This window comes from Embiotoca jacksoni, unplaced genomic scaffold (assembly GCF_022577435.1).
Source record: "Embiotoca jacksoni isolate LCO1_2020_lvr unplaced genomic scaffold, fEmbJac1.0.p SCAF_24, whole genome shotgun sequence".
Classification (NCBI taxonomy): Eukaryota; Metazoa; Chordata; class Actinopteri; family Embiotocidae; genus Embiotoca; species Embiotoca jacksoni.
Window position 1 is genome coordinate 3,433,873 of NW_027185375.1, and position 15,276 is coordinate 3,449,148.

Consider the following 15,276-nt stretch of genomic DNA (forward strand, 5'->3'; position numbering starts at 1 on the left):
GCGCCGAGGTGCGTTGCGTCATGCAAAACACACGAAAACATTCGCAGCGCGCAGAGAGGCTGTTCTCCTCTGCTCTTTCGCATCTCAGGCCCCGGGGCGTACGGAAGTGCGCTCGTGTGACAGACGCACCGTGAGCCGACCGGGTTGCGTTACCCGCGGGGCAGTCTGGGTCTCATTTCGGCGTTCATTTCCTCCCCCTTCTCGGTCTGAATCGGCCCCGGCGCTTCTGAAGATAAATACGCATCTCAGCCCAAACCTTGTGTTCAAACGCAGCCGCTGCTGCACGCGCTGCGTCGCTGCTTGGATGGGAGTGAACTTTTGCGGAGTTTGAACCCGCCCCGCCCTACGAGCATTCCTTCGCCACTTTGCGCCGTGTTGCCATGTTGGTGGCCGTAGACCGGCAGCATTGTATTGGAATAAACGTGGGCCAGCTATATTTTGCCAAACCAAATGTTTTCTAGCCTGAAGGGGAAACACGCTGCATCAAGTAAATGTGTCACTGGTGCTGTGTCAAGCAACAGAGCGCGTGCACAGCAACATTTTGGCTCACAATCGCACAGTTTGATTTGAACCAGCTTCGCCTTTGTGTGTCTTTGGAAACAATTGGAAGTTCACCACATGGCATATTTTAGTCTCCATTTGGTGCTGATGAATCTGTTTTCATATTTGACTTAATTCCTCTGTGGGGTTCCCCTACTCTGTGGCTTGGTCAACCACAGCAAAGCATCCAGTGACATCAGCACTATTGTGTCATGGACTTTACACAGGAAATGAGCTCGTTTAACGGATCACGTTGGAAGGCGTCACACTTTGTCACTGGGGTAACCAAACAAGTGGCAAATTGGAGATTGATTAAGTCTTAACTGCAGTGAGCAGTGGGGCATGCCCGCAGCATGGTTAATCACGAGGGCCAGAACTGTTTCAGCCCGCTTACACTAACACTCTTTGGAAAAAGTACCCGCTGAGAAACTGGAGCACGGATGGAAAACCTATTTCACAACTCCCCCCCCCCCCCCCCCCCCCCCACACACACACACACTTTTTTCAATTTGAAAGGTTTTTACAGTGCCAAGTTTTTTTTTCTGTTTTTTTTTCTTTTCTTCTTGACACATGATGTGATCAAAGTGACTTAATAAAGCACTGAGGGAAAACCGAAGCCATTTCTGCAGTCTGATAGAGAACTAATACACTTTACTGTTGAACCAAATAGAATCGGAGGATGCTTGACTGACAGAAGAAAAATAACTGTTTTGGTTACAGGTAGATGTATTTTTTCTCATCACTAGTACATTAATTACAAAATACATACCACTATGTAACTATATAACACTCATGCAGTTGTTGTTTTTTCAGTAAAGCACTCAGATTCCTGGGATTTCGCAAATGATCTGCCTGTAACTATGTTCTGGTTTCCAAATGATTGAACAGCGAAAAGCGTTCTTTTTTTAAACATGTTTTTGTCTAAGCTGAATGAAAATTCTTCAGGGCAATGTTGTTATTCCCAGTTATACTTTGTGGGAGTCCATAAACCCTGACACGACGATGCAGTGTGTCTGTTTGACTTATTGCTACAGAAACATGATGACGCTGCAGCTGGTTACAGGTTCAGTACAAAACAGCCTTTTTTTTTTTTTTTAATATATATATTGAACTTGATTACAACACCGCTACAAAAAAAAAAAGATGCACCTGAAGGCTCTTGATGATGAGGAATTACCTTTTGGTACGATTCATGAATGACATCTTAAAGCAGAACGGGGACATTGAAACTGACATAGTAATTCAGAGTTCAATATGCGCAGCGCATCAATGGCCCCAAGAATACACAGGGCTGATGCATAGTTCTCATATAGTTCCCACAACTGCCATGACCCTGATGCTATAAATGCACACATAGTTTTCCGGGCTAAATGTCCAACTTGGGAAGCCAGAAAATTCTTTATATGAACAAGAGAACTGCTGCATGCAGTGATGGTGATGTAAACTGCTAACACTACATTCAGTTGGCTCTGTTTTTACAGCTTTTTTGTGGAGTTGCAGGTTTGTCTTTCCATACAGTCACAGTTGTCTGGGGGACACCACTTAATGTGTATTAGCGGTCTTTCATTTCTTCTGAAAATCAAGCAACATATTTCAAGAGTATTCTATTTTCCCACTTCCCCAGTTAAATCATTGGCACATGGTACTAATCTAATTGTGTTTATTGGTGAGAAGTAATCTTGCATAGCCAGACTTGTCTGAAATGATAGAGGTCTGGGAAAACTGGTGCTTTTGTCAGAGCCAAGGGCAACATTAAACACAGTGGACGGAAAGCATTCAAGCTCTACAGTGCAAGTTTGTATAGCTGATCAACATAGATTATCACTACTGGTATTCGTATTGATGTCAGAGAAATGCTGAAACTATTTACATTTTTTATGATTTTAACTGTAAACTTTTTCAGTCTGTACATTGTTAATACTTGAATTAACATCCAAATGTAAGGGATCTTTGTAACACATGTGTAGAGAACAATAATGTTTATTGTTTATATGTTTATTGGCTGCCTGCCCCAGGGCAGGATTCAGTGTTTCCTCTTCCATTGTCTTGGCAGAACGAGCCGCACCGCCAACGGGACCGAGAAACAATATACGAACGCACTCATAGAACTGGAGCTAATGCATTTTTCTGACACTAAAAGTTGCGCTGATTCGTCTGTTTCCCTGCTGTGCTGCGTGTCGTTTCATGATGGGGGGGGGGGGGGGGGTCGGTGCCTCGTCACAGACATGCAGAACGGGAGATGGACACGGGTGAACTTTACTCGAGTTGACGACAACTACATTTGTGAGGTGACTGTAAAAAAAAAAAGGCAATAAATGCCCAAAAATTAAGCTGTGAAGAGACAAACATCGACCTAAAACTACTGAAAAACCAGACCAGAATATCAGCATTTTTTTTTTAAGACTGTCTGCCCTGAGGAAACACTGGGATCATGTGACCAGATATTTCCATCAAGCTCTGGTGGAGAATGAATCTGTTTCCTGCTGAGTTGATGTTTCATTCATTTCTTGTACAATAGACTGGTTCGAGTCCAACTGTGGACTTAGTTTATAGTATGGAGAAAGCTGGCCCGCTCCACCCTTCTTCTCCAAAACTGTGGACCACCAGCTCCTACCGGCTCCCTCCAGCTCCAGCTGACCCACATTTACGCCTCATTGTGAGGTGTGAGAAATGCAGGAAACACCCAACCCAATCTCCCTCTCTGCTTATTTTTTCAGCCCGGCTGCCAAGCTGGCACTTCCGCCAGTAACGACACTCTGGTGAATGCACCTGTCCCGCAAAATGCGCACTTAACAGACCCGCCTGAGGCAGGAAAGAGGGAAAGTCATGGAGGGGAAGTGAAGAATGGAGTTTCAAAAATGGGAGTTGTGAGAAAGGTTTTGTTTCGTCGGAGGTAACACTAGCATGGGTGGTTCATGTATAAACAGAGAGGTGGAACGCTCACTTGTAAATGTGTATTGCAGAGGTTGGCAGGCTTGGAGGAGGCTGTGAGTCCTGCAGAAGGGATTTTTTTTTTTGGAGCGCTGGCCTGAGTGTCCCTGGAACTGCTGAAAATCTGTGTATATGAACTGCTTTGTCCCGTCAGATGCTCAATCAGGATGACTTTTACATACAGGTTGAAGTTGAATACGTTCGTCTAAATTACTATCATCTCCCACTGGAGACCGCTCACAAGCTGTAAAATGCCAACCAGTACTTTTACAAGCCCCTCGGTCTCAAGGTTATCCTGGGACAAAGGCCAGACATGCGAGGTCAACCAGAGGCTGATGGGTAACTAGCAAGAGCATATTTTGCTCTTTGTCCTTTCATCTTCCCCTGAAGTCTGGCTTCCATTTATAACTCATTGCCTTCGCTTGACCTCACGCTTAAGCTTCAAAGAATGTATGGGGGAAGGGGTGTGGTGCGCATGGATATCTGTCCATATTTTGTCCCATCTGTGTGGTTGAGTTTTACTCCAAGTTTCAAAGTGACAACGAGGATCGTACTCGTAACACACTGCTTCAACTCCTTTCAAATGTTTGGATGTGCGCTGATAAGGCAACAGCATGATCTGAAACCTTTGGTCCGGTCCTCGGTTTTATCTGACAAGACTAAAACCACGTGTTCTTGAATGAATATGGACGGCAGCAGTACGGACATAAGAGCAGCAGCTGGCAGCAGCTGCCAAAATCTGGTGAAAGAAAGTGAAGGAGTGACACTCCCACCCTTCACTCAGATAACTATCATTCAGGTAACCTTGGGCTCAGCACTTAACCTCCAGTTATACAAGTAGAGAGGCGACCAGAGGCCAACAGTAGAAGGCTGTGGTTACACTGTGCAGCTCCCAGATGTTCATTTGTATAACTGAGACAGGGTGGGACTGGAAAAGAGCGTAGGCCTCAGCAAAACCTTTCTCTGGATAAGTAAAGCTCGAAGAAAATCTTACATAAACCCATAGTTTCCTTACCTTGAGGGAACTCAAAGGTCTTTGCAATAGTTTAATGACTTTTCATATACAGCTGCATGTTATGCACACAGAGGTAGTTAGTCTTGAGTTTAATCAAATTTATAATCTGAGCAAACCAGGTGGTCATTGAAGTCTTATTGGTTTTTTTTTTCATTTACCTGCATGTACTTTTCTCAAAGGGTAGAATTTTAAAAACAAGTGAGTTCTCCTATTTATTCTACGTAGACACAATAACATGGGAGTTGGTACAATAATATCAGTACTGATACTTTGTTGAGCTCTCTAGCTGTCAAGGACCACAGTCTATGCAGAGAATGAAAGGCGCTTTTGTTTTGCCTGAATTGTGCCTGACCCCCTCAGTTGAAACATATTTGCTGGGTAACTTTCCAAGAATCATGGGAAATGCAGTTTTCCCTCTCCATATCCTTTCCTAAGGGAGTGGCTTTCCTGTGTCCGTTCAGTTTTATCCATTCCAGCGTCCCACTGGCACCGTGGCAGAAACATTTATTCAGGTCCAGTCCTCCTACTCAGGGCAAAAATGGATACTTGGCATAAATGTTTAGATGAAAGTTTCAGGCCAGTGCTGGAGCAGCAGACGAACCTCCCACTCCAAGTATCCAAACCAAGGTCAGGACTCCTTTACCACTACCTAATTACACATTAAGACTGTGGAATTCAGGCATTTCTGATCTGCATCCATGGACATGACCTGTACATGCTGCTCTGCTTACGGCGGCAGCAGTGTTTCCTTGAGAAATATATTCTTGACAGGGAGGAACCGGATTTAGACCATGACGGGACAGGAAAAAAACTCCCTTTACAGTCCTAATTTAAATGCCTTAAGCAGATCAGGTGTTCCTTACAGACCGAGAATAATCTAACTTATTCATTTCATGAAGCAGTACATGTACGACTTAGGACAAGACAAGGATTTGTGATGTAACTCCTTCTGACCACACGCCCGATCTAATTGTTACAAGTTGCGCGCCTGCTCGCTGCCTTTGATGAATCGCCTCCAAAACCCACCAACCAGCGCTCGTAGACTTTTCTCTGATGTATCTCCTACAGTCTCCTTCATTCCATCTACCTGCTGAGATTATCTTAATTTCATTTAATGCTACTTTCTCTGCTATCTTTGGCATCAGTGCTCCCTTTCGGTCTTTACCACCCCAAACTGAAACCTCAGTCCTGGTTAGAAAAGGACTACTCTGGCACTCGGGTAGAAATGCAGGGGAGCAGAGCGAAAATGGAAAAAAAAAAAAAAAATACATGCTTCACATGTCTCATGAAATTTGAAGAGACTGTCCGACTAAATATCAGAATGCTGTTCGGGAACGAATACTGTTCAGACTTAAATTAAAATCACTGCTATATAGACTACAGATATTTACAAAATAGCGTTTCGCGCACACTCCAAATACATTTTTATGTTGATTTGTTACGACTGGATGTGTAAACGAGCATATTTTTTTTTTGCTTGCCATACTAACTTAAAAGTTGACAATATGGCATTTCTGTGTTCACAACTGGCTTCCACTGCCCCCAAGTGTCCAGAAGAAAATGAATTTTGCATTACGTCTAATCTGATCTGACTCGAGGCAGAAGCTTCTTAATGAAGATTCAGAAGCTTAACGGGTCGGTCTCGTGTCCAGGTCTGCGCTGCTCTACGAAGATAGTGGACGTTTTAGGAATCTGTGGAGCAGATGAAGTTGATTGCTTCATGTTTTTGATGATGCAGTATGTGTTTATGTTCAGCAGAGCAGAGGGGCGGCGTGCGTCGTGACTGCAGTGAGCTCTTGTTAGTTTAGTTGTGTCGCGGCGTAATTGATCTGCAGATCGTTCGTGCGATTCGGGCCGAGCTGATGTGTTGTAGAACGAAAACAAAGGAAAAGTCAGACTGCGTGTCGACGTGCGCACACTGTATGTATACAAGTCTGTGTGTATGCAGTGTGCGCAAACACCCCAGTGCCTCTAAGCTTGGAGTCACATGTCTGGAGTGTAATGCAATGCATTCTCCACACTCTGGTAAAAAAAAAAAAAAAAAAAATGCTTACCCAAACAAAAAGCTGCTGCATGATTATTAATGGTATTACTGTTGCCTAAAAGTTTTCCTAAGGAAGTCATGATGTGAGATATGAAGCTGCAGCCTTCACATCGACAATCTTTCTCCACCGACGCAAACAAGTCCAGTTTCACGTGCACTTCTCCAACCAGATATTGTTCCTTATTGTTTGACTGTTCAGGCCGAGTGCTTTCATTATTTTTTTGCTTCTCTTCCTTTCTCTCCTTCTGTCTTCCTCTCTGGGGGAATATGTTTTTTTTTTTTTTCTTCGTAGAGCCGGGGTAGGGAGGAGAACGCTGGCGGCGCTGGAGTTTTGCAGGGCAGCGTATCCCTGCCAAGAAATGAGTTCACAAAACCGCCGTTTCCCCCAAAGGAGATGCGATAAGGTTTCTGCTCGAGGCCTGGCCCGCCACTTGACTTGTAGATGAAAAAAGAGAAACAGGGAGGATGAAGAGGAGGATTGGCAGAGGGGAGGGGGAGGACTGACAAAGGAGAAGAAACTCCGCTTTGCACTCTGCGCAGTGAACCGAAACTTGCATTAGATGACAGTTTTCTGGTTTTATTGTATTTAGTTTTAAAAGTCAAGTTTAAAGAAAAATCATGGGTTCAATGCTCGATTCCAAAAATAACTAAAGGTAACTGAACAGACTGTTCTTTTCAAATCAGGGAAACAAGACAGATGGACACTGCGACAAGGAAGACTATGACAGTTTGACAGGCTTGAAAAAAGTAAATGGAATGAAAGTGTTGAGGAGTTGGGTCAGGATGTTTTCACGTTTAGTGGACTGTTGGGCAGCTGGCGTTTTAAGCTTGGCGTAAGAGGTCCCAACATGACCCTTAAACACCTGCCAAGAGTTGGTCTGTGGAGTAACCAGCGATTGTTGCTGTTTGACTGGATTAAAGCCTCCTGAATCACTGGTGTGAGCACTTTTCACCTCCACCTTTTCAACAAGCAGAACGACATTAGCAAAGCAAGGGATAACCCCGCAGGGCCAATTTGACTTTTTATCAGACATTTGGAGGAATTAGTATCAGTGCCGAAAGGTTGTTGTTTGGTCATATTTCCAAAGGCTTGAAATTGGTTGGCTGGTTTGTTTGCATCTTTACATATACGGTACATATTATATGATTACTTAAAATATTCCCTCTTCACTGAATGAAACATATGTTCACATGACTTAAATGCAGAACTAGTCATGTATGTGTGAGCAGGTAATGTTAGTTATAATTTAACAAATTCCATTTCATGGGAGCACCATGGGATTTCAGAAAAGTCCACAAAAAAATGAGCCTTATTTATTATTATTTTATCACACGAGTGCTTCTTAAGTCAAGAATGATTATCCGTACTCACTGACAACTTAATTCCAGTAGAGGTTAAATGGTCACCTGCATACCCGAGGCTGCCGTAAACACATCCTGCGACTCTCATTTCGACAAACACTAACCAAAGAATAATTATAGAACTTATAGAAAAGAAATTTAGTTGTAATATTTTGTGAAGCTTTTATAGGCCAAGACGGTTGTACCAATAAAAAAAAAAATGCAGTTCACTATTTAAAAATGACTATCTCCTTCAGGAGATGGGCTTTTTCTTCCCATTTCGATTCCCCAGTAGTCTCCTTCAAACAAGCATAATTTCTTACAGAAATGCCGTAACTCTGTCAGACTGACTGTACTGTTGGACGCTCATTTGTCATGTTGCAGTGACACATACATTCTGCACTTTGAAGAAGTGAACGCCATCACTGCTGCCAAACCCCTTTATGAATGTTCCACGTTGCTACGGCGATGGAGGCTGACATCAGCGCGGCGCTGACGCCTGATTGGGTCGGCTGCGACCAATGGCCCATAGCACATAGAGTTTCATAACAGTTATGGTGTTTCCCCTCTTTATAACCGGAAAATCTGCGCTGCCACCGGTAAATAGAGTAAAAGGAGAAATCAAAGGGGTTTTCCGTAAGAGGAAAAAGTCTGCAGCCATCACAGCTTGGTTCGGTCTTTGTGAAAAGGGCTTCCAGAGAGGCTTAGAAGGAGTCTTAACAGCTTGAAGTCTCATGCACTTTGAGGTTGCCTGGCACTGGCTTGTGGCCTGTGTCGGCGACTTATTAGTCAAAGGGTCCAAGAAGAAATATTAAGCTTTTAATGATCTATGCTGTGCGCCACTGTGCTCCTGTTAGCAGTGATGTAAAAGCATTATTTGATGTTTAATTTAAACCTGTAAACATCCTTCATTGCGCTCTGAATGAACAGCCATTGGAAATCAGTGACGTCACCAAAGACGCCTTCAAAAGATACACAGCCATGTATAATGTGACAAGTCACAGCAGGAAGTCTAATTTATCTGTAATAGTTTCAGGGTTCTGTGAGTGTGCATGCTGGGTCGCTGTCACTGTTATGGGACACTGAAATATAATATGAATGATTGCATACAGTACTCTATCAATCCAAAGATGTGATCGAGGACGGACAAGCATTCGCCTGTAAAATTGTCTCGTTTAAATGAGTAAAAGAACATTTTGTGTTTAGTTTTAATGCACAGTAATTGGGCTATATAACCCTTATTGAAAAATAGCCTCATGGAAAAAAAAGAAAAATGTATGGCTTAAAGGGGCCCTGAATGTAAAGTCATTTTCAGTGTTACTCACTTAAACTCTTTATGAGAATCATTGAGGTTTAACAAATGCAATGAATGCATTCCAAAAGTCCATTTAACTTCAACTGTTAAACTCCTTTTTGGCATATTGCTGCATGTCTTGGCACAGCACCGTCATCTGCGGATCAGTATGACTAGAGTGCACTTGAATTAGACAAACAAAAAGAGGAATGCACTCATCCAAACATGGCTCCTCGGAGGTCGAAGTACTCCACAGGGGACTTTGTACATCTCCGTATGACTCTTACTTTCAATCTTTTTTCGACAGCAGCGAAGAGCTGGACTCGACGCCAACCGGCGCCACACGTTCGTGTCTACGTGCTGCCACGCGACCGGATTTGTTGTTCACCGCCACACTTGTGTTGTTTCTACGAGGTGAAACGTCAGAGAAGTGGGCCGCAGCGTCGGCCAACACAGGTCGTGTCAGGCTGCGCAGTTTGATCCTTCGCTCTAGTGACTGGATTTGCAGAACTGTGCGCTGCCAAAGAGAACACGTCCAAACAAAGGACCCACCCCTCACCCCGCCTTTCTTAAGAGTTCAACAGCGTAATGCCGTGAAAGTATCTTAACTCCATTCCGGTTAATCATTGCGCAATCGCATCAACACCTTTCCGTAGCGTCTGTAGTAACAGATTAATTGATTTCTCGGATTTGCTTTCTTCTTCACTTCCAGTCATTAGCAAACGGCCCGAATAAGTCCTCAGGTCAGGTTTCTTAAAGCAACACTTCTCCTGGCCACTCGCTTGTTTTCTCCGTCACACACCGCCTGATAATTATTGTCTTTTCTTGCTCACACGCATTCCTTCTCGGTCTCCTCTGTTCGCGTTTTGCATGTGACAGTGAAATGTCTGTAATGCTCCAGCACAGTGGTTGTCTCTGTTCTGCACCGACACGTCAAAGGCTAATTATGAGTGCTTCACGAATGAGAGCATTACAAAAAGGTTTTTTTTCTACGTTGTCCTTGTTCTGTCCAAAAGAGCGGCTCCTCTCCCATGATACAGCAGCCGTACGTCGCGGCTAATCAATTCCCGTCTCACTATCCTGACATTGATTAAAGGCAGATGAAAAGATATATCATTGTCGCCATCTTTAAAGAGCCTTAAAAGAAAACTTCATCACTTAAAAAAAAGAGTTTTCTAGGGAGGTGGATTTACAGGCACATTTAAATGTACACATGTCTGTGAGTAGTGCAAATGAATGGACATCTATTTATCAATGATATCATTTTCTCCTGCAAACATACAAATCTCACAAAAAGTCAGAAATCTCAAATATCTGTCAGTATACAAATTGTCAGTTCAGTGTGATCAATACGTACGAATGTGATCGGTATAAAAAAAAAATATTGGTTGTCTTTCTGAAGAACACCGTGTTCTCGGTGAGCGGAGAAAGTCACCCAAACCGCGACCCTGCCGAAATGTGCTATGCTAGGCGTTTAACAAGCGCTTCCACGAAAAGCATCGCTTCAGATGTAAAGCAGTGAAAGCAGTCGATGCGCCGGCTGAACGGTTCCGTGAACCGCCGGTGGAATTGAGCGCTGAAACGGGCGGAAGTGCAACACCCGCTTAAAACCCATGAAATTTGAAGGATTGAAAGTCGTTTAAAGTTTCATTATTGAGCGTGGACTTCTCACTAATCGGTGGAAACGTGTGTCCTCTGTGCAGCCTCCGAACACTGGCCCTCCTCCGCTGCCCAGCTCCTCTCTTCCAGAAGGTTACTACGAGGAAGCGGTTCCTTTAAGTCCTGGAAAGGCTCCCGAATACATCACCTCCAGTGAGTTGAGCTGATTTATACCACACATTAGTCGCATAATGTGCTGTTATTTTACCACACAAGCAGACAGCAGCTGAAGAGAAGCAGTGTACGTATTTCAAGTTTTTAATCTCGACTTGAATGACCAGTAAGTAAAAAGCAGTACATTTCTTCTCTCTCAGACTACGACTCGGACGCCATGAGCAGCTCCTATGAGTCGTACGACGAGGAAGAGGAGGATGGGAAGGGCCAGAAGATGCGTCACCAGTGGCCGTCTGAGGAGGCGTCCATGGATCTGGTGAAGGACGCCCGGATTTGTGCGTTCCTGCTGCGCAAGAAGCGCTTCGGCCAGTGGACCAAACTCCTATGTGTCATCAAAGACAACAAACTGCTGGTGAGAGACACATAATGGCTGTTTAGTTTAGTTTAGTTTTAGTTTATTTAATATTATTTTATTGTATAGAATGTGCATTTTTTTAATTCAATATTTTTGCCCTGTACATGCTGCTGTAACAAAAATTTCCCTCTGAGGGATTAATAAAGTATCTATCTATCTATCTATCTATCTATCTATCTTGTGTGTGTGTGTGTGTGTGCGTGCGTGCGTGTGTGTGTGTGTGTGTGCGTGCGCGTGCACGCAAACGGTGACACGAAACGACCGAATCGGTTGAATCTGAACCCTTTTCTCTCCCTCCAGTGTTATAAATCCTCCAAAGACCACACCCCCCAGATGGAGCTGACCCTGTCGGGGTGCAGCATCACTCACATCCCCAAAGACGGCAAGAAGAAGAAGCACGAGCTGAAGATCGTCCACCAGGGGGCAGACGCCCTCGTGCTGGCTGTGCAGAGCAAAGAACAGGCCGAAGAGTGGCTCAAGGTAACACGATGAATCCCAAAACCAACCGCCGTCGACTATTCTCCTCTTTTCCTACCGTATTACATGAAGGGCGAGACCGAGAGCAGTGTGGACAAACAAACAGTACGTGTGGTTCCAGATGGGTGCTTGTTCTTGACCGTGAAGAGCGTTGCAGCTGATAAGCGGGCCCTGGTTCCATTTTAAGGTTGTGCTGGGCAATATATTAATGTCCTTAAGACACGATATCATCTTAGATTGCTGAGGTCGTAACAGCGGACTCTTACCGGACTCTTTGGCTTTACCTACTTAGTGTTCGTATCCACATTGTTGATGAATATTTATCAAAAAACTCTTTGTGTGACTATTTCGTAAAAGCACCAACAGTCATCCCTACAAGATGTTCAGTAACATTATCGATCTTTTTGGGCCAAATTATTGTATAATTTGAACGAATCCATATTGCACAGGTCTCAGGTTTCATCACTTTGAATCAATTCTACTCTTATGAATCGAGAGTTGTCGTGAACATTTGCCGCTAAATAGCGCGGAGTCAATCTTTAAATAATAGTAATAACATGCTAACACGGTACTTGTGTGTCACTCAGTAAACATGTTTGTTAATCTCGTGCTCAAATTTCAGATTATCTACCTACTTAACAATAACGTTTAGCCGCTAGAAATCGTATCTCAGTATTTGTGTGGAATGGTGTATTGCAGTCGGTCTTCAATAATAATGACAACAGTGACTTTATTCAGAAGCTACTGTTCCCTAAAGTGCTTTACAAACAAGGACAGTAAAAGAGAGCTTGGTCCAAACTGTCTGATGTCACCAAAATGCTCGATTCCAACAGCGAGGAGGTCTGTGAACCCCGTTAGCTGTTTCTAACATGACTTTAAGTAGAGCGCTGTCAAACACGGTGAAGGCTGCTGTATACCGGCGTCTGTGGTGCTCACCGTACGTCTTTGTGTAGTCGTGAAAGTCTCGGGGATTGGCCCTTGGCTTCCCTTTTGTTGCCGCTGAGGTACGACTAGGTGCAAGCGCAGCTTCCACTCTGCTGCTCGGACTGAAGGATAAAGGGCGTAGTTGTTTTCGTTTGTTCCTCTCTTCCTGATATTGTAGGGCTCGTTTGCTTTAAGCAGGTGGCTCTGCTGGTTTCGCTCTGATGTAAAGATATTTTCTTTACGGTCCTCCTCTGATCCCTCTCCTCTTTGTCTCTCGGGCATTCTTCCTCTGCCTCCCCCCTCGTCTTCTCTTCCCCTCTCTGATCTTTCCCTTCTGGCAGCCCAACGAGTCCGCAAAACAAAACCCGCCCCACCGACATCAAATAAGCTTCGGTACTTTCTGCTTTTTCAGCCCCTGCGTCCATTTGTTGTTAGTCCGGTGCCAGCACCACTGGGCTCCCTCTGTTTCAATCCCGGGAGGAAACGACGGGGGCCTCATCTGGTGTTTGATTTGAAAAGAAAACCCCCGGAGCCGTCCTTCCTCTTCACCTCTGCTCTCCTCACGTCTCCTGAGAAACTCCTGGAATTCCTTGTTTGTCCTTTGCAACCTATTGTGCGCTATTTTAAGACCTCTCCTCTTGCGTTCGTGCGGTGGTATTTCTGTAATCAATTGTCCTCTCGACACATCTCCGCCGCGCTGCAGACTTTGTCCTCTTTTATTATTCCTCGTCTGGTTAAAAACAAAAGCGTTGGAACCACCAGCTTCACTATTTGCAATGTTTGCTTTCTGTCTTTTCCTCGAAGTTTCAACTCTGTCATGTTTATGTCAGTCAGGAAACAAAGATCAAAACAGTTTGTGCTTTCCCCCTGAATCCAGTTACTCGTTCCACATGGTAATTAGCCGTTGTTTATTGATTGGCTGGTGCGGGGTAACCTCGCCGGGGCCCGAAGTATCTGCAGGCAGTTGCAACCAGACCCACGAAAATATACAAATCTCTGCAACACCCAAACTACGATAACGACTGCACTAATTGTCGCCTGGAGAAACTGGATCTGGGGACGTGTTGAGTCAGGTGGCTGGATACTGGAAACGTACTGAGCTGATAACGCTGTGGCCCGTCGGGTTTTTCACTCTCGCAATCACTCTGGTGTTTGCCTAATCGACGCACGTGTAGTTCGTCACGCTGCTGCGATCGGCAGTCATCCAGTTGGCGGAGGTTCCCGTGCTCGCGCCCTCCGCTTCAAGTCGCCGTGATGCACTCATGGCGTTAGCAGCGCAGCGAGATGTAGGGTTACATTCCCCGGCCGGCTCCGTGCTCCCTCGAGTGGCGTGCGCACAAGTAGCATCCAGCCAGAGAGATTAGCGCCTCTTTGTGTCTGTGTTTGGATATCGTATCTATTCATTATTCCCCTCAGTCATTCTTTTGTCTCTTGACCTATTTTTCTCCAACATCTTTTTTTTTTTTTTTTTTTTTTTTGGTCTTCCACACCCAGAGGCGTACAACTTCCATAACAGTCGTTTTCTTGAATGTCATATTACCGACTGGGATAATGGCAGCGCAGACTTCTCGGGATATTTCTCAAACCCTCTGACGATCAGCCGGCAACAATGTGCCCTCGTGACAAACGTGAAGCCACGGCGAAGTCCCATTCAGCTAAAGGAGACGAGCGATGATGGGGAGGAAGAGGCAGAAAAGAATGAAAAGAAAGGCTGAGCGGAAGAAAGGAGGTGAGAGGAGGAAGGAAGAAGAAAAAGAGGGAGCGTGGAGAGAAAGCTGGGAGAGTACCTGAGGGTTTCCAAAGCCTGCTAGTTATAGTAATGATTCTCCCAGACACTGTCTGCTAACGATGTGTTTATGGAACACACATGTCCATATTGCGTCCTGACTTCATTCCCCAAAACCTTCCAGTGCTTTTTTTTTTGAGGATTGTATGGATCTCTCTCTCCCTCTCTCTCTCTCCCCCTCCTTTCCTTCTTCTTTTACCTCCTCTCCTTTCTGCCTCCTGCTACAGTATGACCTGCTTCCCTTTGTCTCCTTTGTAATAATATTCCCTCCTAACTTCTCTGTTCTTGTCTTCCTCTGCACAACGTTTGGGGACAGTGAGTTAAATGTGCTCCGCAATCTGCTCAAGTTATCATTCACACGCATTGACGTGGCAGTCCAACCCTCGGTGCTTCATTGTTGTCCACGCCAAACCGCAGCAAACACTGCAAGGCTGCTGTGTGTCCTTATTGCTGGCAAAAAGTTAGTATTAACCGATGGCACATATTGCATATTAAAGCTAGATTGCAACGCTCATCCCTTGATGAGCCTCCAGATTACCCGAAAAATGAATAAACAAATTATTTGTTTTTCTTTGAAAATAATGGTACATTTCTAACCTATTCTGCAGGCTTCTGCAGCAAAAGCCATATAAACATATAAACGTACACAAAACCCTTAACAAAAGAGCCAAATAAAGATAAATTGACAATATTTTTTGGAAGGAAATGCCTCAGATTTTATGCATCAGTGGTGTAT

At 44.4% G+C, this 15,276-nt stretch overlaps 1 protein-coding gene across 4 annotated transcripts in view; it reads left to right on the forward strand.

Annotated features, from left to right (window-relative positions):
• The window catches only part of afap1 (actin filament associated protein 1), a 57,146-nt gene that overhangs the window by 20,086 nt on the left and 21,784 nt on the right, over positions 1 to 15,276 (forward strand). For all 4 annotated transcript variants that reach the window (XM_069159115.1, XM_069159117.1, XM_069159116.1 and 1 more), the window contains exons 4-6: positions 10,869 to 10,977; positions 11,139 to 11,350; positions 11,654 to 11,833. In XM_069159115.1, coding sequence (XP_069015216.1) covers positions 10,869 to 10,977; positions 11,139 to 11,350; positions 11,654 to 11,833 — 501 coding nt within the window. The remainder of the gene's footprint in view (positions 1 to 10,868; positions 10,978 to 11,138; positions 11,351 to 11,653; positions 11,834 to 15,276) is intronic.